This window comes from Anguilla rostrata, chromosome 8, assembly GCF_018555375.3.
Source record: "Anguilla rostrata isolate EN2019 chromosome 8, ASM1855537v3, whole genome shotgun sequence".
Taxonomy (NCBI): Eukaryota; Metazoa; Chordata; class Actinopteri; order Anguilliformes; family Anguillidae; genus Anguilla; species Anguilla rostrata.
Genome location: NC_057940.1, coordinates 49,701,203 through 49,721,276, shown reverse-complemented (window position 1 = coordinate 49,721,276; position 20,074 = coordinate 49,701,203). Strand labels below are relative to the sequence as shown.

General features: G+C 46.5%; 2 protein-coding genes across 4 annotated transcripts in view; both read left to right on the top strand.

The window, feature by feature from the left end:
* Positions 1 to 4,749: 4,749 nt before the first annotated feature.
* Positions 4,750 to 13,370, top strand: thap7 (THAP domain containing 7). Of its 2 annotated transcripts, none has more exons than XM_064345465.1 (5): positions 4,750 to 4,860; positions 6,971 to 7,050; positions 8,181 to 8,336; positions 10,419 to 10,547; positions 11,382 to 13,370. In XM_064345465.1, exons 2-5 carry the CDS (start codon positions 6,971 to 6,973, stop codon positions 13,084 to 13,086), a joined length of 2,070 nt encoding a protein of 689 aa, XP_064201535.1. In that variant the 5' UTR covers positions 4,750 to 4,860; the 3' UTR covers positions 13,087 to 13,370. The 2 variants fall into 2 exon arrangements, with proteins under 2 accessions (XP_064201535.1, XP_064201536.1); XM_064345466.1 differs by lacking the exon at positions 4,750 to 4,860 and adding an exon at positions 4,889 to 5,169.
* Positions 13,371 to 16,671: 3,301 nt separating this feature from the next.
* The window catches only part of LOC135260232 (transcription intermediary factor 1-beta-like), a 38,389-nt gene continuing 34,986 nt past the window's right edge, over positions 16,672 to 20,074 (top strand). For both annotated transcript variants that reach the window (XM_064345455.1, XM_064345454.1), the window contains exons 1-4: positions 16,672 to 16,822; positions 17,179 to 17,340; positions 17,948 to 18,030; positions 18,446 to 18,584. In XM_064345455.1, coding sequence (XP_064201525.1) covers positions 16,789 to 16,822; positions 17,179 to 17,340; positions 17,948 to 18,030; positions 18,446 to 18,584 — 418 coding nt within the window. In that variant the 5' untranslated portion in view covers positions 16,672 to 16,788. The remainder of the gene's footprint in view (positions 16,823 to 17,178; positions 17,341 to 17,947; positions 18,031 to 18,445; positions 18,585 to 20,074) is intronic.

Genomic DNA, 20,074 nt, shown 5'->3' with positions numbered 1-20,074 from the left:
TCAACGATGAACATATCCACTGTTCTGACACTATGATAAACTTTAGCATGAAATACAATCTAATTTGGTTCAGTTGTTTCTATTGTGCATGCTATATATGATTTTTGAGCCCAAAATTAGGAGTATAGTATTTTGCGTTATGACCAAAGAACACTTTCAAACTCTTTTTTGATAAGAAGGATTTTGTGTTTGGCAGCATCGTTTGATGATGACTGTTGTATATTGAAAATGCAGCAATGATTTAACTTCATTGTTTGACATATCTAATGTTCTGGTGCTGTGATAAACTTTGGCATATAATATTCTCTGATTTGACACTGGTATTTTTATTTTGCATGCTATATTACATTTTGAACCCAAAATGAGCAGTATAGCATTCTGTGTTAAGAGTTTTGCACATTGAAACTATGTTGTGCAAAATGAGTCAAAGCAATCGTAAAAAACTATAATAAGGAGTCATTCATGTACTGGTGGAGATGTGGATAGTCTTGTGTCAGAGAAATCTGGAGACACTTGTAGCCCAACAAGCCAGGCAATAAAAATAATGCAGCAAATTCTTCTATGTCATCCCACCTATTAATTCTCTAAAATATGTATAGTGTTTACTAAAGATGAAGGCAAATATTTTATTATTCTCTTAAAGCAAAAATGTTTTTTTTTTTTTTAAATCCCAGCATGAAATAAGAGGTGATACATTGAAAACGTTAATTGTCCTTCCTGATATTACTGGGGGAATTCAGATGTCCTTCAAAATTACTCTTCGTTAACAGAAAAGCAACACGTTTCCTGCAACACCCACAATGAGCTGAAGCCGCTTGCTGCACGGGCCAAGCATTCAGGCCTGTGCTGTTCTCTTGTGCTACACACGCGGTTGCCAGCTTGTCGAGAGACCGGTGAAGGATGACTCATCTGACCATATCACTTCGTTTCAAATCTCTGTAGACCAGTGCCTATGGTTTTGGCACCACGGAGCTGTCAGATGTGCATTTGTCTTTGTAATTAGGGGTTTACGCACTGCAAACCTACAATAATATCCCTCTCTATTTATTTGTTGACTGATTGTTGTTGCTGACAGTCTGACTGTGTCCTGCATTGACATTCTGAGTCACCTGAGGAAGAGTTGCTCTTCTGTTTTTTTCTTACATAGCGTACTATTGCACGACCGTCACGGTTATCGAATGTGCGCTTTCCACCACAATTTTTGGCCCTGTTTACTGATGTCTTTCCCATAGATCTAAATGCAGATGTCACTTTAGTCACTGTTCCTAATGAAAGACTAGCCAGCTGAGCAGTCTTTTGTGAATGAAGCTCCTCCCATCCGTGCCCCAGTAATGAACACTCTTTCAAAGTCACTTAGATCTTCTCTTTCCATCTTGATCCAAAATTGAGGTCCACTGGGCCTGCTCAGCATTTTAATATATGCCACAGAGCATGATAGGATGTTAATTGTTTAGTTGTGTCATGCAGTACACCTGTATGGAAGCATCTGAATTTGTCATGTTTCTCCACTCATTTATTCAAGTTTTTCCCTTTAATTTTTCACTTGTCTGTGTATATATCTACATTGTGATGCCAGGAAGGCACTTGTGCTGTCCACCAGGGGGCAGCACCTGCCATATTATAGCCACAGCTGTGGTTCATGGTAATCACTTCGCCTATGGCTGGGCTTTATGAAAGAGGCCAGGGTCTGAGGCCTGGAAGGACACTTCTGGGACTTGCTGACTGTAAGAGGGCACTGGGTTTTGTTTTGTTTTCAGGGGCAATGTTTTAGTTCATAGTTTCCAACCTTGGCCTTTTCCGCTGCAGTGTGTTTATTGCTTATCTAAAGCCTATGTAGAATTAATACAGAGCAATAAGCCAATCATCCCTTTTTGTCTGTTCACCACGTGATACAGTGGCCGCTCCAGCCCTGTATCACAGTGGTGACGAATGCAGGTATATCGCCCCCTGGTGGACAGATGGTTTCATTGAATACATTTTTTTCCTTGGAATTTTTGTTTTGTTTTTGTTGTTGTTTTTGGTGAGCAAGGCAGCAGAAGAGGCACCATCAACAAAAGGCACAGCGAGCCAGCCTTCCTCCCCACCGGCCCCATACGGGTCTATACATGGGTGGAGGTGGGGACCTGCCCCTGGACTATCTGGGGAAACTCCAAAGTCTGGAGGCCAAGGCCTACCCCTCCCTTGGTAGGGTACGGGACAAGAGGTTTGAAGAGAACCTGGGCCTTTGTCTGGGACACGTCCGATTTGCAGACAATGTCTCTCGGGGGGGTGACGAGGGGGCTGGGCCAGAGCTGCCCTGTGAGTGGTGTGGGGGTCCCCGGTGCTCTGTTGATTGTGCCCCACCCAAGGCCTGCCCCAGCCCCAGGGTCGGACCTGGACGGGCCCTGGAGGGCCTGCATCCCTGTCTGGGCCATGACTGGGGTTCCCCTCGATGAGTCCCTGGAGGAGCAGGACTGGGATGAGCCAGAATGGGTTCGTGTGGCTTGAATGGTGCCACTAAGAGGCTGAGAACTTAGGAAAAGAACTGTCCAAGACATAAGCCAAACCTTAAACAAAATCACAACGGGCTGGGTAGGCTAAGGAAGAACTCCACGGTTTATGACTGAAGAATTGCGACTACTGAGCTCACCAATGCGCTTTTTAGTGATGTTCCAAACAACTGCTTTTTCTAAGCCTAAGCTTTGGCCTGTGTCTCAGCCTCATAGTGGCTTCCTTGACTTTCACTGACACAACTCTGGTTCTCAGGCTGACAAATGGCAATAACAGGCTCCAAAGGCAATCGAAACCCTGGGATCAAGGCTAGATGCTAAAAGCTGTCTTATAGCTGCACTAAGGAAGCAGTTGAACTCACCTGACTAATCAGAAACACCTGTGAAGCTGTTTGTCCCAAACATTATGGTGCTCTGAAACAGGGGCAATGCATCAAAAGTTCTGTAATTTCTACAAGTCGAAACAACAATGCATAAACCCTTTAATAAAACCTCAGAATATGCACTTTAACTGCATGTAAATAGTTCAATTACAAATCTAAAATTGTTGAGTACAGAGCCAAATTAAGAAGAAAAAAAAATGTATTCGTCCCAAATGTTATGGAGCTCATAGTATGTACGTGTATGCATGTCTCTCTCTCATTACATTACATTACATTACATTTGTTTGACAGAGGCATTTATTCAAAGCAATACAATAAGTGCATACTGAAGGTCATTGGAACAACTACAAAACACAGGTCCAATAATGTACAGTACTGACTTTGTAACAGTTATTCATAGCCATGAACACATTAAGTCCAGTGCACAGATCTAACCAATGCCAAGTTAAACTTGGAGTCATGACAAGCTACAGCATCAAGATAATGATACAAAGTACAATTTAAGTGCTGGATGGAGGTACATGAAAGTGGCACAGGAGGTACAGTACATGTGTAGCATGAGAGTTGGATTTAAGTGATGAAAATGATCCCAGATTGGGAGTGTCCGGCAGAGAGGTGATAGTTATTTAGTCCAGGTATAGTTTGAAGAGATGAGTCTTCAGACCATGGCGGAAGATTGGCAATGAGGGAGTGGTTTGTAGAGGAACAGGGAGTTCACTCCTCCACTGGGGATCTAGGGTGGAGAAGCTCTGTGGTAGGGATGAGTGAGAACCATTCACCCGGACGGCAGGGCTTGAAAGGTGGCCTGCTGCCACAGAGCGGAGTGGTTGAGCTGGCGCGGGTCAGGACTTTGAACCTGATGCTGGCAGTGACCTGTAGCCAGTGGAGTGACCTCAGCAGAGAAGTGGGAGAACTTCGGAAGGTTGAAGACAAGTCGAGCAGCAGCATTTTGAATCATCTGAAGTGGCTGTATGGCATAAGCTGGCAGACTTGCAAGGAGGGAGTTGCAGTAGTTGAGATGGGAGGTCACCATTGCCTGGCCAAGTAGCTGGGTGGAGTGTATGGTCAGGTATGGTCGAATCCTCCTGATGTTGTAACGGAGGAATCTGCAGGACCGTGATGTTGCCTTAATGTGCTCCTTGAGGTCCAGCTGTTCACCCAGGACCAGCCTCAGGCTCTTTGCAGAGTGAGAAGCAGTCACTCTGGTGCCATCTAAAATACAAATAAATACAGATAAAATTTCTAAATATTTAGGCCTATTAAAAAGATGTTGAATCTTACAAACCTATCCAGACATATGTTTGCCCCATTAATGTACTGTATACTTGCAAGTCACATACTTTTACCAAATAAGTAAAATAGTATTATAATTTATTTTTAAAAATAGCCAAAATAGCAGTTCATTTTCACTATAAATCATTGGCATTGGAGACTTTCATGTGACACATAAACTTTGAATGTCCACATTCTCTTCAGATATTGAGATGAAAAAATGCAGGGTCAGGTTACATATAAAAATTCACAAAACATTGGTTAACATTCTTTTGGAATAGAGCTTGTTTAATTTCTTTGTGTGCTAAGAACCAAAATTGTTTGATGTAACTTGGCCCCATTTTGATATTAATATTAAATATTAATATTAAAAAACGACAGGTCTAGATTTAGCAAGTTTTAACTAATGACTAACGACAGTGTTTTGTATGCATGAGGCATTTTTGTACGTTGAAAACGTTTTTATTTAGATGTATCTTTTATCTAATGTATCTAATATGTAGATTGCTACCTTGCAATCCCAGTAAACTAGTATCCCTTGATGGTTTTCTAAAATAACATTTCTATTGGATAATGGCTCATGTCATTCGCTATGACCGTGTAAGGCTATTGGTCCGTTGGAACAAAGATGGGTCGTACAGAGGCGGGCCTACATCAAAAAAACATTAGCGAGGAAGAAGACAGCGGCCATCTTCGTGAGGTCGAGAGATTGCGTGGTGAGTTAATTGAACTTTGCTACAAAAATATAACTCCGGGGCATCAGTCAAATCGCCTGCGCTTAAATACTGTGTCGCTTGTACATTTATATATTTCAGTCATCGCGCAGTGGTTCGCACAAGAGAAAGCGTAAATCTGGAAAATTGCACGCAGTGCCTTCGTAGCAGGCTAGCTAAAGTGATTTTGGCTGTTTATTCGCGTTAAGACTTTCTTAAACTTTATAATAATATTGCATGTTTTTATAAGGAATTTAAGTGGACTCTGGTTTGTGGGAGAAACATTCGGAAATTAAGCGTGGGGTTGAATTTGTGAGTATATTGTGCCGATACTGCTTGCAAACGACCTAGCCAGCTCATTCGAGTTAAATAGAAAGACAAGCGGCCGCTGATGCAGTTTTATATTTTGAGAAAAGCGCGATTTTACGGAGTGCACGCTAGGCGGGGCTGGCGCTCTATAAATGTAACACCCTGATTTGAGGCCCTGGATGTTTTCGCACTGTTAAACATTTGTTTTTCGGATCGCTTTACTTAATTTCGTTTAACTTTTGTTTTGGATAACTATAAGAAGTAATATGCGCGTTTTCCATTGTGTTCTTGATTGTGTTTAGTGTCAGAATTTTGAAATGATCTGTGCTATGTTCCAGGAATAAAACATAATAAAACTGGTCTAGAAAATGGCTTGGCTAGCCTTTTGCCGATCAATATTTGTAAATTAGGTTTTTGCGTTTTGATTGCAAGTGCAGCCATTGAGAAAACGTGTGAGACATAAAAACTCGTAATGGGTAGGCTGTCTCTTCATTGAAGTGACGTTCTATAGCCTACATATTAATTATGTCTGGTTTCAGTTGCGAAAGATCAATTGTACTTTCAAAACTAAAATCTACTGTAATCATCTGGGTTACTGTTAAGTAAATGATCTTCGGGTTATTGTAGATAGCATCAGTGCTCGAATTGAGGGGTCTCTTGTGTCAGCAAGGTGAGGATTAATTTAAATATGTTTAATTGTCCAAACCCACCAGTTTTAACCGTTAACACCCTCGTTTGATGTCCGGCACTCTGAATACCGAACACAAGCGAATCACCAGTTAAAGCACCTCACTTACCCAACATGTAAAATATATTTTACGTGATTTAATTTAATAATAATAATAATTGTTATTTAAAATGAGAATTATTTATTAAATCGCCGAATTCATTGATGGGTCAGTCAGTCTACAGTGCACTGGTGGAATCAACCAACAAGTCAAAACAAGCTCTATACCAGGTTTTAAGATTAAATAATTTAATTCAATATGAAGCAGTCAATTAGATGAACACATTTAAATCATACATTCTTTATTGAATGCAGGCTCAATGATAATATCCAATGATACAGGATGTGAGCCAGCTACATAAGCATTTTTAACTGCAAATGAATAAATACTGCCGAGAGTCACTAGAAATGAGCATTTAAGTGCTGTTTTTCTAAAGTGTTCTTCCTGGGGGACATAACTTCGCACCCCCATAGCACTGAAATCCTCTTTCCCCCAGTTGCCAAACCACTCCTACATCCTTTAGTAAATAGTTTAACTAAGTATGGATATCACAACATATTGTAAAAATAATTATTTCTCCCCAATATTGCTGCAGTGTTTACTACAAGTGCCGAGTGATCTTAGTCGATGTTCTTGTCCGCTCTGAACTTGTTAACGTTAGCTAGGTTGCTATGGTTAACTAGGAATTTTTGTGTTTTAACAATAGTCTGTAACTTTCACCGCCCCCCACTTTCTCCGTTTGTTCGTCAGCGGTTGGGTGAAGTTGTTTTGCCCGGCCGTGAGAGAAAGATGCTTTGCTCAGACCTGAGTCAGCAGGAATTAGAAGAATGTGTATGTGACTGGATCAGTCCAGAATGTGATAAGTGGGCCTATATAGTTTGATGCCAAGACTTTCTCTCTCCATCTGCCTGTTTCTCTGTCCTCTCCCTCCCCCTCTCTCTCCCCTCTCCCTCCCTCTCTGTCTCTCCCCCCCCCCCTCTCTCCCTGTCTCTCTCCTCCATTCTCCACCCACCCTCCCTCCCTCCACCTCTCTCTCTCTCCCCTGCCCTCCCTCTCTCCCCCTCTCCCCCCCCCAGATGCCCAGGCATTGTTCTGCCGCAGGTTGCAAGTCTCGGGACACCAGAGAGACCCGCAAAGCCGGCATCACCTTCCACAGGTGAGCTGCACCGGGCCCGACATCCCTCAACTCCAACCCCACCGCACCGCACCCCACCCCACAGGCTCCTCCCACTGTTTCCTGTTGGTTTACCACAGTGATGATGTCACGTTGTGCTGTGGGCACGATATTGAGGGAGGGTGTTCTCTGGTACTCACTGTGTTTCTCAGGGGTACTCAAACTCAGTAGTGCTGCTGGCTTTCTCTTCTGCCCGACAGTCCATAGTCCCGTAATGGCACTGATTGGCCAGAGGTTACACTGGCCTGGCGCGTCAGGTTTAAATCAGGCTCTCATTGGAGGCCCAGATTTGAGGGTTCGTGGTCTATGTTTTATATATATATATACCCTGACTGGCCAAAAAAAAAGTCAGACACTCTAATATTTGGTTGGACCGCCTTTAGCTTTGATTACGGCGCGCATTCGTCGTGGCATTGTTTCGACAACCTTATGGAACGTCACAACATTTATTTCCATCCAGAACTGCATTATCTTGTATTGACGACGGGAGAGTCGAACCTCTCCGTAAAGTCTTCTCCAGCACATCCCAAAGACTTCCAATGGGGTTAAGGTCAGGACTCTGTGGTGGCCAATTCACGAGTGAAAATGATTCCTCATGCTCCCAGAACCACACTCTCACAATTTGAGCCCAATGAATCTTGGCATTGTCGTCCTGGAATATGCCCGTGCCGTCAGGGAAGAAAAACTCCATTGATGGGATAACCTGGTCATTCAGTACATTCAGGTACTCAGCTGACTTCATTTTATTGCCGCATAACATTGCTGAGCCAATTGAAGCAACCCCAGATCATAACACTGCCTCCAGAGGCTTGTACAGTGGGCACTGTCCAAAAAAATCCTAACGGCGACTATTTTTTTGCCAGGCAGTGTATAATTTGCCAACCTGCCAGTATGCTGCCTGTCCTGTGGTGAATGTGTTGTCCTGTCATATCTGCATTGCATTAACTGTATTGTATTGGATGTTTCTGTTATGTCTGTATATTTAAATGTTAGAGGACCACAATGGAAATAAGCCTGCAGGCATTTGTGTATTTCTATCCTAGAGAATTTTTAAAGGAATGAGAATGAAATCTCATTTTTAAATAGTTAAATTAATTCATTCCTTCATCCAGGTTGCCCAAACGCGGGAAACCCCGCCGTACCCTGTGGATCCTAAATTCGCGGCGCACGGGCCCCCAGGGGAAAGGACAGTGGGACCCCCAGAGTCAGTTCATCTACTTCTGCTCCAAGCACTTCACCCCCGAGAGCTTCGAGCTGTCAGGAGTCAGGTGAGTTCTGCCGCGGGGTTATCTCACCCGCCGTGTCGTCTCCTGTGAGGAACCCGGCTTCCTGTGAGGAACGGGGCTTCCTGTGTTTCCTGTGAGGAACGGGGCTTCCTGTGAGGAACAGGGCTTCCTGTGTTTCCTGTGAGGAACCCGGCTTCCTGTGAGGAACGGGGCTTCCTGTGTTTCCTGTGAGGAACGGGGCTTCCTGTGAGGAACAGGGCTTCCTGTGTTTCCTGTGAGGAACGGGGCTTCCTGTGAGGAGCCCGGCTTCCTGTGAGGAACCCGGCTTCCTGTGAGGAACGGGGCTTCCTGTGTTTCCTGTGAGAAACGGGGCTTCCTGTGAGGAACTCAGCTTCCTGTGAGGAGCGGGGCTTCCTGTGTTTCCTGTGAGGAGCGGGGCTTCCTGTGTTTCCTGTGAGGAGCGGGGCTTCCTGTGTTTCCTGTGAGGAACGGGGCTTCCTGTGCTTCCTGTGAGGAGCGGGGCTTCCTGTGTTTCCTGTGAGGAGCGGGGCTTCCTGTGTTTCCTGTGAGGAGCGGGGCTTCCTGTGTTTCCTGTGAGGAACGGGGCTTCCTGTGCTTCCTGTGAGGAACGGGGCTTCCTGTGCTTCCTGTGAGGAACGGGGCTTCCTGTGTTTCCTGTGAGGAACGGGGCTTCCTGTGCTTCCTGTGTGGAACGGGGCTTCCTGTGTTTCCTGTGAGGAACGCGACTTCCCATGTTTTGTGTGAGGAACGCGGCTTCCCGTGTTTCCTGTGAGGAACGCGACTTCCTGTGTTTCCTGTGAGGAACTCGGCTTCCTGTGTTTCCTGTGAGGAACGCGACTTCCTGTGTTTCCTGTGAGGAACGCGACTTCCTGTGTTTCCTGTGAGTGTCCCGTGTTTTGTGTATAGTGAGATCCAGACCCACTGTGGTGGGTACCCATTAGTAGCATATGAATGGTGGATTTCGCAACACCATTTTACCATTTTAATCGGTGGGTTGTTAGCCACTCTTACAAGAGAACAGGACACCGGCTGCTGCTGCTCTGTACTCCGTCACGCCCTTTAATGGCTTTTCAAGAGCTGAAACACATCGGAGTGTTTCAGCTCCAGCGCACTGCTGCCAACTCGGCCACTTTGTTGCTAGGTTCTGCATCTTTTCAGGCCCCTTTAGCAACTTTTTTTTTAACGAGCCTAGCGACAAATCTAGCGACTTTTTTAGCAGACGCGAACTCCTTTGGAAAGCCGTCGCCAGCTCTGTTTGGCGGGTCTGCTGTTTCCCGCTCTCTGTCGCTGTACAGCTCGCGTAAGAGCGGCTGGTTAGTTAGCGCAGAGAGAAGCTACAGTCCACCGCCTGCCAGTGAGACTCACTATTTCATATTCAAATGAGTAACACGATAACATCATAAATATGTAAATTAGCGTACGCCGTCTTTTAGCGACTTCTAGCGACTTTTTATAGCTACTTTCCGTGGGAGAAAGTTGGTAGCACTGCTTCAGCGGTAGGGAAACGGAACTGTCAGTGTTGAGAATTAGGAGCTTGGCCCTTTGAAGAGTTGGTTTTTTGGAATGTTTTTTTCAGAATTATAAGTCACTGTGTTCTAGAACTCCATTGCTTTCAATTACCAGCAGTGATTTTGAAACTTTTGCGGACTGGTTGTTCTCCTTCCTTCCTCTTACCTCCCCCTCTTTGCCACTCTCTCTCCCTCCCCCACTCCCCTCCCCCCACACCTCTGACTGAGTCTCAATTCGTTCTCTGCACACTTGTCCTGAAGGTTTTGGCATCAGTCATTTCTAGAACTCCACTGATTCGACATGGATGTTGTATGAACAGCATATCAATCAGTGTTCTAGTCACTGATTGTAGCATCTGGCACACGTTTACAGTTATGAACATTCTAATCGCATATTTGTGATCTGGCACCTTTAAAGGGTTAATATCCAGTTGACCCTGAAGAATCGCATTAAGTGTGAACAGCCCAAAACAGGTGTGACCGTGCCTTTAGCCTGCAGTGCCGTGCCCGGTGTGTGCGGTAGTGTTGTGAAGGAGGGCGCCCTGCGGCATGCTGGGTAACGGCCTCTGTCCCTTGCTCCCCGTGGGTGTGACAGCGGGTACCGGAGGCTGAAGGAGGACGCGCTGCCCACGGTGTTCGAGACGCTCCCGCGACAGAGACGTGCCGCCGCTGAGAGGGCGCAGAGAGGGGCGAGCAAGCAGGCCTGCGCCAAGAGCCGCACGCGGTACCCAAAACTCTGTGTGTGTGTGTGCGTGTGTGTGCATGCGCGTGTGTGTGTGCATGCGCGTGTGTGTGTGCATGCGCGTGTGTGTGTGCATGCGCGTGTGTGTGTGTGTGTGTGTGCGTGCTCGCACATGTGTATGTCTGCATGTGTGTGCGTGCGTGCGTGTACGCGTGTGTATATCTGCACGTGTGTGCGCACGTGTGTCTGTGTGTGTGCGCACGCGCGCGTGCGTGTATATCTGCATGTGTGTGCACGTGTGTCTGTGTGTGTCTGCATGTGTGCACGTGTGTATGCGCATGCATGTGTGTGTTTGCACACGCATGTGTGTACAGGCATATGTGTAATTCTATGTATATGTTTAAGTGTGTGTGTATGCGTGCACATGTGTGTATATGTGTGTGTGTGCAGGCGCGTGTGTATTAGTGCATGTGTGCACAGTATATGTGTGTATGTGTGTGTGTACGCGGTGATGTGTGCGTGCATCTGTGTGTTTGCATGTGTATATACGTGTGTGTGCATTTGTGTATGTGTGCGTATGTGTAAGTGTGTGTGTGTATGTTTGCATGTGTATATATAGGTGTGTGTAAGTGTATGTATAAGTGTGTGTGTGTATGTTTGCATGTGTATATATAGGTGTGTGTAAGTGTGTGTATGTTTGCATGTGTATATATAGGTGTGTGTAAGTGTGTGTGTGTATGTTTGCATGTGTATATATAGGTGTGTGTATGTGTGTGTATGTTTGCATGTGTATATATAGGTGTGTGTAAGTGTATGTATAAGTGTGTGAGTGTGAGTGTAATACCGTCTTTATTGTGTTTATTCTGCATTTCACAGGAGGCAGTCTAATTCACTGAAGCAGGAGAAGGAGGAGCCGGACCCTCAGACGGGGGCGGGTCCAAATGTAGGGGGCGGGGCTGTTGTCCAGGATACGGAGAAGACTGAGGAAGCCGGCTGGGAAGAGGATGACCTGAAGAGTGAGGGAGCGGCCAAAGCTTTAGAGCGGACCCTCCCTCCTGCTGCATCTCCTCCCCCTTCCTCTCTTCCCCACCCCTCCCCTGGGCTGTCCCATGTCCCTCCAGCCTCCCTCGCCCCACCGTCGCCCCGCCCACCCTCGGGACCGCCCCCTCCGCCGTCCGAAACGGCCTCCTCCGTGCCCGCCTCGACCGCCGCCGTTCCCTCGCCCTCCTCCTCCTCCTCCTCCCCGCCGCCCCCGTCCCCTCCGCCGTCCGAAACGCCCGCCCGCCCCCCTTCCCCGTCCCGCTACATGCGCCGCCTCCCGCCTCCCCCGGGTTTCTACCTCCCCAGGGAGCACAGCTACGCTCAGCTCTGCCCCCTGGTGTGGAAGAAGCGCTACGACAAGGCCCTGGACAGCCTGGAGAAGTCGGTGCGCCTCCTGAACGCCGCGCGGAGGCGGGAGGCGCGCCTGCGCAGACGCTCCTCTGGCTCCGCGAGACCCGCGTCCGGCACGGCTTCCGGGAGGGGGGCGGGGGCAGGGGACGGCCGGCCCCGGGGCAGGGCCCCGGCGCCAGAGAGCGGGCCAGCGGAGGGCGCTCGCCAGGGGGCGGAGCCGAGAGAGAGCGAGGCGGAGCGATCGAAGGAGGACCTGGGCCTTTTGGAGGCGGGGCCGGGCGAGCCCGGGGAGTGGGGCGATTGGGCTCCGCCCCCGCCCACGAAGGCGGGCCCGGGGGAAGACCCGGGGTTCTGCTTCTACTGCGGGAGGGGGCGAGGGGACGGGGAGGGGTGGGACATCCCGGGCAAGGAGCGACCCAGGGGGAGGCCTCGGAAACCGTGGGAGGGGGAGAGAGACGAGGAGGAGGAGGAGGTGGACGAGGAAGAGGAAGAGGAGGACGATGAAACTGGTGGAGAGACGGGCGCGGAGGAGTGCTGCTATTACTACTACTGTGAGGACGGGGAGGGCGGGGCTAGCGGGAGAGAGGCGGGGCTCCACCTTGTGACTGTGGAGCAGGCCGTGCCGAAACCCCCGGGGGACCCGGCAGCCCCTGGCGGCCCGCCGCAGCCTGCGGAGCCACTGCTGCACGCCGCGCTGCAGCTGCAGGCCCTGCAGCCCATGCAGCCGACGCAGCCCATGCAGCTGCTGCAGCGGGGAGCCGCCGCCCCGCAGTGCTCGCTCCTCGCGGCCGAAGAGGGGGGGGGCGGGGGGGAGCAGCGGCTGTTCTGGGTGCAGGAGGGCGTGGAGGGGCGCTTGGTCCTTTTGCCGGTGGCCGCGGAGGAGGACGGCGGGGGCGGAGCCGGCAGGACGGGCGCCGAGGCGACGGCTGCCGGGGCGACGGTCGCAGCCGCGGCGGGCGGGCAGGCCTTCCAGCGCCTGGTGGTGTCGGCGGCCGGTTTTCAGAAAGCGGTCGCGGCCGAGGGGGAGAGGCGGGGCCTGGAGGGCGGGGGCGGCGTGCCCAGGACTAAGGGGCGGGGCGAAAACCAGGCTGAGACCAGGACCGCGGCGGGGAGCAGCGACGTTAGAGAGCGGCTGAAGGAACACTTGGAGGGGTTCCAGCTCCAGCTGAGCAACGAGTTCATCCATTAGGGGGGTCGAACCCGGGGCAGCAAAGCCCCCCGTGACATCAGCCATTTCCCCAGGGTCCTTAGCGATGGTGCGTATGATGGTGGGGGAGCACTGGAGCTAATTTTTGGTGTCTGTTGGGGCAGGCTGGGGGGGGAGAGGGCTCAATTCATGACGCCAGGCTTTGTGTACGGCCACCAAACACCCTGTTCATACATGTAACCTCACACACAATGCACTTCCCATCACGGGTTAAGAAGTTTTATTTTATGCCTGTTCTGATGTAATAAAGAGTTCTATTAAGTGAATGTTTTGTCAGGTTCCTTTGTTGACCAGAACCGCTGAAGACCTGTTCATTTATTAAATTGTTTGTGTTTTTTGTTTTTGATTTTTGTTAATTTTGTAAATGTGGTTCTTTTTTCTTGTATTTCAAAAATCAGGCCAACAACAAAATTGAGTATATAACATAAAACGCATGTTTTCAATAGTTATTTCATTTTTAATTGTTATTTCAAAAAAAAGTTAGCAAACACATAGCACGTGAAAAAGTAATTGCCCCTTTGAACTTCACTGTTTGCACCACCATTCGAGCTGTGGAGGAATCTTAGCCCCCTCTTCTTTGCTTTAACTCTGAGAACACTGGGAGGTTTTTGGGCATGAATGGCTTGATTCAGGTCCACAGCATCTTTATTAGGTTCGAGTCAGGACAAGTCAGTTGACTGAGTAACTTAAAGGTCAATTACTTTTTCACATGAATGGGAAATGGACTGCATTTATGTAGTGCTTTTATCCAAAGCGCTTTACTATTGATGCCTCTCATACACCCATTCACACACACACACACCAACGATGCAAGGTTGCCATGCAAGGTACCAATCAGCTCGTTGGGAGCAATTAGGGGCTAGGTGTCTTGCTCAGGGACACTTTGACACACCCAGGGCGGGGGATCGAACCGGCAACCCTCCGACTGCCAGACAAACCGCTCTTACCTCCTGAGCTATGTCGCCATGATGATATGAGTATTTAATAACTTTTTTCATGAAATAACTGAAATAATTTTTATTGTTTTGTATTTACCCAGTTCCCCTTTGTCTAATATAACATTTTGCTTGAAGTTCTCAAATCATTCAGTGTGACAAATGTGCAGTAATAGAGGAAATCGGGTTGTTGGCAAAAAAACGTTTTCACGTCACTGCAAGCCCACCAGACGCAACACACCCACAAGCCTCTGTGTCCGTTCAACAAAAGGTGAGAATAAAACATCCAGCTTAACTGTGTGTTGAGCTTCTGTTACTTTGTTTCTGTGATACTTGGAAAACGAACTCCCCAGGGTTACCTTTCAGAAGAAACCAGGATTATGCCAGTAGTCAAAATGGCTCAAGAATAGTAACCCATTTATTTTGGGTATGCCATTTTCAGGATTGTGTTTTTTTTTTTTTTTTTTTAACGGGGGTGTTACAGAAGGGGTTAAATGCATGTCTCATGCACAGAGGTAAAGGTCAGTTCTTCACCCTGTCTGTATTCCTGCTGCATTGTTATCTCTCAGCTTGTCCCATGGTAGGAGGACTACAAAATTACACATTTTTTGTTTAGAATAGATCAGAAAGAAAAAGAGGAGGAGGAAAGGTGTGGTGCCATCTAATTTCAAAAAGGAACCTTGCAAATGTAGTTACTAGACGTTATGTTGTGTGACTTGGTAAAACAAAGCTGTGTTTGTGTTGGGGGGAGGGGGGGGGGGCGGTGCTTGCAGCTCTCTTCTTGCATGCGTGGGTGTTACTACCCCTGAGCAAACTGGGAGAATGTCTGGAATGTTCTCCTGGTCTCTGGTCCCTGGTCCAAGGACAGACAGTGAGGAGGTTTATTCAGAGGAAAAGCTCTCCACTAGTGCTATGTGATGTGAACTGCTGATTCAGGAAATTGTTTTTTTTTTTTACTTAAGTAAAAAAGATTCAGTTACAGTTTTTCTCAAATGTTTACACGCTAAAACTGGAACTATTTAAGACTAAGACTATTTTTGCAAAACTCTAAGCACAATTCCTTTGCTTTCACTCAAATAGCAATTCTAAGGTTTTTGCACAACTCTACACACAAAATCTCATTATTCAGCACAATTGTGATAATCAAGCCTTGTTTGTTCACATGGAAAACACTGGCCTTCAAATGCCAAACTTTAAGTACCAATTGGTCACACTCATGCCACACCTGCTCAAACTCAATTGGCTAAACTTTTCAATTATCTGTCAGACCATAAAAGAGACCTCAGGTGACTTCTATTGTGTTGGAAAACAATGGAGCAACACGCAGCACAGCAAGGTAGAGGTAGAGGTAGAGGTAGAGGTAGAGGTAGAGGTAGAGGTAGAGGTAGAGGTAGAGGTAGAGGTAGAGGTAGAGGTAGGTAGAGTAGGTAGGTAGAGTAGAGGTAGAGGTAGAGTAGAGGTAGAGGTGAGGTAGAGGTAGAGGTAGAGGTAGAGGAGGTGTACGTGTACGAGGTGGACGAAGAAGAGGGAGACGAGCTAATATTTCAAATGAAATATGTGCAACTTTGGTTGATCACGTATTTGTTTTTTGTTTTTTTACAGCAGGGCTACAAACTACGATTTTTATTTTTGCAGTCTGCTGAGCAAAGATTTATTTTACAGTAACAAATAAAGATTTGCTTTGTTACCTTTTTGAATTTGTTCATTGATTTCATATATGATAACAGATCATTACATCCATTGTCCAGACCGACACAGTCTAAGCATGTTCTAGTTTTGAGAAGACACAAATGTTATCTATTTTGGCAAAACTCATAATTGCACTGATAAGGAAAATGAAAAAAACACTTCTAACAATGTTCAGTATGACTCAAGATGGAACCTGGGTTGTGAGTGCAGTCCAACTGTACCTCATTGGCAGGATAATACAGTAAATGTGCAATGTATCATACACAATAACAACAACACTCAAACTGATAACAGTTCACACATGCTGTACTGTACTGAATTAGAATTAGGTTTACCTAGCAAATGCACTATTTATATGATGATATATTCCCTGTATTGTATCATGGCAACAGTCTTTATATTTACTGTAAAACTGCAGCCTATTTTGGGACCCCTCGAAAAGAAAACTAAAACTTCAAAAAAGGAGAAAAAATAAGCAATTTTTACACTATTTTATACACTTGAATATGTAACATGACCTCATGAGGCCAGAACATATATACAGTATTTTGATGATTGTGTTTTTAAATTTATCGCACCAGTGTGAAATCAATGCTCAATGAGACCTATTCATATGAGGCCTGTGTGAATCATTTTGATGGAAAAAGTCAGTTTTGAGAAAAGAGAACATGGTTTTGAATGCATGAATGCGTTTTGCAAGAGATTTGTGTAGTTTTGGCAAAAGGTTAACTGTTGCTGTGCTTTGTGTGTAGAGTTTTGAGAAATTGAGCTATAGTTTCAGGAAACGCGTTTAAACAATTGAGAAAAACTGTAACAGAACTCAACCTGAAGAATGTCCTGTGGTTCACATTGTTCATCCCCTTCATGAATTTAGAAGCCTCAATCAAGCTTACCTTGACTCAACCTGGCTCAACTCTACTCAACCCAGAAGGGGGCGACGTTTTCGTAAACATCTCGGTTGCATCCACTCCTACTATCTGCCAATAGGGGATTAAAAACTACATGGCAACTCCTCTTTTCGGTATTCAGCCGAACCTAGGTTTCATGGCGTGCGGAGAACATGGACGCAATGAGCTCTGCAACTTTTAGTACGGGTAAGTAACTTTTTAATCATCGTCTCCATTGTTTAGAAGGAATCTGATAATTTACTGAGTTATGGTTCAACTAGCTTGTTTTTTTGTACGAATTGTGTCAATGGAGCGCCTTGCGATATTGGACAAAGTGCAAGAAAGGAGCTAGCCTTTTTATGCAATAGCATTATCTAGTCGGTAACTCAAAGAATAAAATAGGTCATTCAAATTAGAGTTGGTCGCCCTACTTCGAAACCGACGTGGACGACTGGCTTGCAGCGATCACACTCCTAAATTAGAGAGATGTGTGACGAGTTTCACATGGGTTATCTGTCTGTTCATGACGACTGCGACTGGAGCTCGTTTCATGTCTTCTCCAGTGGAAGAGCATTGTGATACTGCGGAGGTTTCAGCGACGCGACCTGCAGCGTGTTTTGGAAATTGTGCTGCATGCGGAACAAAACTGGTAACAGACGGATGTCCTCAACTTTTACCATGTTTACACTCCTTGTGCCAAAAGTGTGTGTGTGTGGACTGCAGGGGTGAGTAACGTTTTCTCTACGGAAGTTCCCATGACTTCTTGCAGAATTTTGTTTTGTATGCTTTCTTTTTCTCTGCACGAGCAAGCCCATGTTCTTTCCTTTGCATTCGGGCATATTGTGGGAAAGACCACGATATGTCGTTCTTGTGTAACGTTTAGCTAGTGGGAACAGTGCAGCGCCGTGCACAGACCGTTTAGAGTGCATATGCTGTATTATCGGTAGCGGAGATTTTAGGAATAGATAGCGATAGCGGGGGGACGGGGGGGGCTGGGTGAGACTGAGAGGTTGTTATCACAGGGGGTGGTTAACAAAAAAAGAAAGAAAGCTGTATGGCCAAAATAGAACGTTTGCTGTCTCATGGTAGGTTGCGTATGCCTCATCATGTGTTGGTGTCTATCGGTTCACGTGCCTGGACCAGTAAAGAAATGTTACGCTAGATTTCCCACCTCCGCAAACAATGGTTGACGTTAACGAGTAACAGCAGGAGTATAACTTCTTCTAGCTCTTACGATTAATCATTTTACTTTTAGTTAAAGTAAAATGAATTAGCTTACTTTTTGGAATTTTGTCATAATGGCGTCTCCTTCTCCTACCTGTGTCCGACCAGAGTGTCCAGTCTGTGGTGCAGTGTACACTCCTACAGAAGTTATCGATAATCTCTTCTTCAAGAAATCCCAGCAGACCACTCAGGTGAGGGTGTAGGGGTGGGACCTTCGTTATTAGCCCCAAAATGTTTGGCATGGCTGATTCTGGTTTTGGGAATGGTAAACTATGTCCTGTAGGCTATTGAACGTTTTTCTAAAACTGGCAGCAGCTTTCTCTCTCTCTCTCTTGGACTGAAATAACTTTTTTCATTCCAGTAGTTCTCCGCCCCTTCTTTGTTTAGGCTACCCCTTTCCTGTTTTATTTTTCTCTTGTTCTTTCCATCTCTCTCCACTCATGTCTTTTTATCCCCACCATTTCCTTCTGTTTTGCTCTCCCCGTTTATTTTCTTCCTTATTTTTTTCCCTATCCCTCTTCCCTCCTGTTAGCTTATCACTCTCCTCCCATCTCATCCTCCCACCTCTCCCTCCCTCTCTCTGATCCTGTTCTTTCTCTCTCTCAGTGTGGGGGCTGCGGGGGAGCGGGGGCTGGGGGCTGGTGCGTCGAGTGTGGGGAGGCTCTCTGCCCCGAATGCGTCTCCGCCCATAAGAGGGTCAAGGTGACCCGCGAACACGCCGTCCTGCCGCAGAAGCCCCCCACAGGTACGCACGTCCCCTACCTGTCCCAGGCATACAGAGGATTCGACCTAAAAACATCCTGGTACCACTTAGGAATCCATAACGTTTCAGTATTACAAGGAAACTGCGGTCAGTCCTCTGAGTGGATTTCGGTAGCATGCTAGTCCTTCTCTACCGAGACCTCATTTTGCTAAGGACTAACATTGCATGTTCCACATCTTCATTGCTATAAGATGTCAAGACCCTAAACAGGAAGGACAGATACTTACAAGAAGTATTATCCTGCATGTGCAGAATTAATCTCTCAGAAACACACACACACACATGCATATGCATGCATACAGACCTCCCAGATAAAAAAGATGGGAGAAAATATGGAGCCCGCAGCCTTGCCGGGTTTAAATATCCGGATTAGGTAGTGATTTTCCTTGTTCACACATGGGTCCACTGTGCGGAAAAAGTCTTGTCGGAGACCTTGGTGCTGTTACAGTACACAAAGCCCTGTCAAGCAAGGACATTGGCGCTGTGTATTCCCTTCCTAAAATGTTCAAAGTTCCTTCACATGATCGCACATCTCCAGTATCTTTTCTTGGTGCATTGTCTGAAGCCAGGCACCCACCGCACGCGTATCGACCGCGAGCGTACTACGCGCGTAACTGAAGCGTAGTTGAAGTACTGTTGTTACAACGGCAGCGGGCGACGTCGTCTCCACCAGATGCGAACGCGTCGCGAACCGGCTGCGAAGCTCGCGCGACACAAGCGAACTGAAGCGTAGTTTTTCGCTTCTGTTCTATTTTTTTGGCTTGTCGCGCGTCACGGTGGCCTGTTTATAAACAGAAATATGCTCTAAAATGCTAGGTATACATGCTCTGATTTATATTTCATCCTTATCATACTGGGGATGTGTGCCTAGTTCCCTCCCAGATATTTCATAAGCAGCTAAATAAATACAAGCCTTTTCGTTTTTGTATTGTCCTTGCAGAAAAAAAGAAAAAAAAACTGGAACCTGGGGAAAAGGCAAACTTAGTTTCGCTATCTTATTTTGCGGAGGGGGTGGGATAAGTTTGAAAATACACCACAGAAAGAGGTAGCCTATTGAATGATGTAGAAGTGAATGCACGAGCAGCGGTTTGTTAGCTCGAGTGTTGGAAGGTAGTTTAACCAACCGTTGCTCAGTCTATTTGACTTCTCCGATGTCTTCGTTCGCCGTGCTTTCAAAAAGGGCTTGTTAATAAAAATCAGATAATCCACAGAGCTTTAAAAAATCAGATTATTTAGTGGTCTTGCCGATGAAAATGCACCTATTTTATAAATGAAGTTGTAAGCAAGCCTTTATTGCACTTTTACTTCAAAGCTTACGGTGTTCATGGCGTTGTGGTGTTCATATCCCTTCAAGATTAAACTGTTACGCTATCTTTTTGATGATTAGCTGATTTTACTAAATCTGATCCTACACACGTTTTGACGTGAATGACAAGACGACACGGGAATTCCCAATGGTTGATTACGGATTA

What these genes read in the sequence shown, in the direction of transcription:
- thap7 (XM_064345465.1), top strand. Translation starts at nt 6,971, where the DNA reads ATGCCCAGGCATTGTTCTGCCGCAGGTTGCAAGTCTCGGGACACCAGA. An exon ending in GCCGGCATCACCTTCCACAG is followed by an intron (nt 7,051 to 8,180) that starts GTGAGCTGCACC and finishes TCCTTCATCCAG; the next exon opens with GTTGCCCAAACGCGGGAAAC. An exon ending in TTCGAGCTGTCAGGAGTCAG is followed by an intron (nt 8,337 to 10,418) that starts GTGAGTTCTGCC and finishes TGGGTGTGACAG; the next exon opens with CGGGTACCGGAGGCTGAAGG.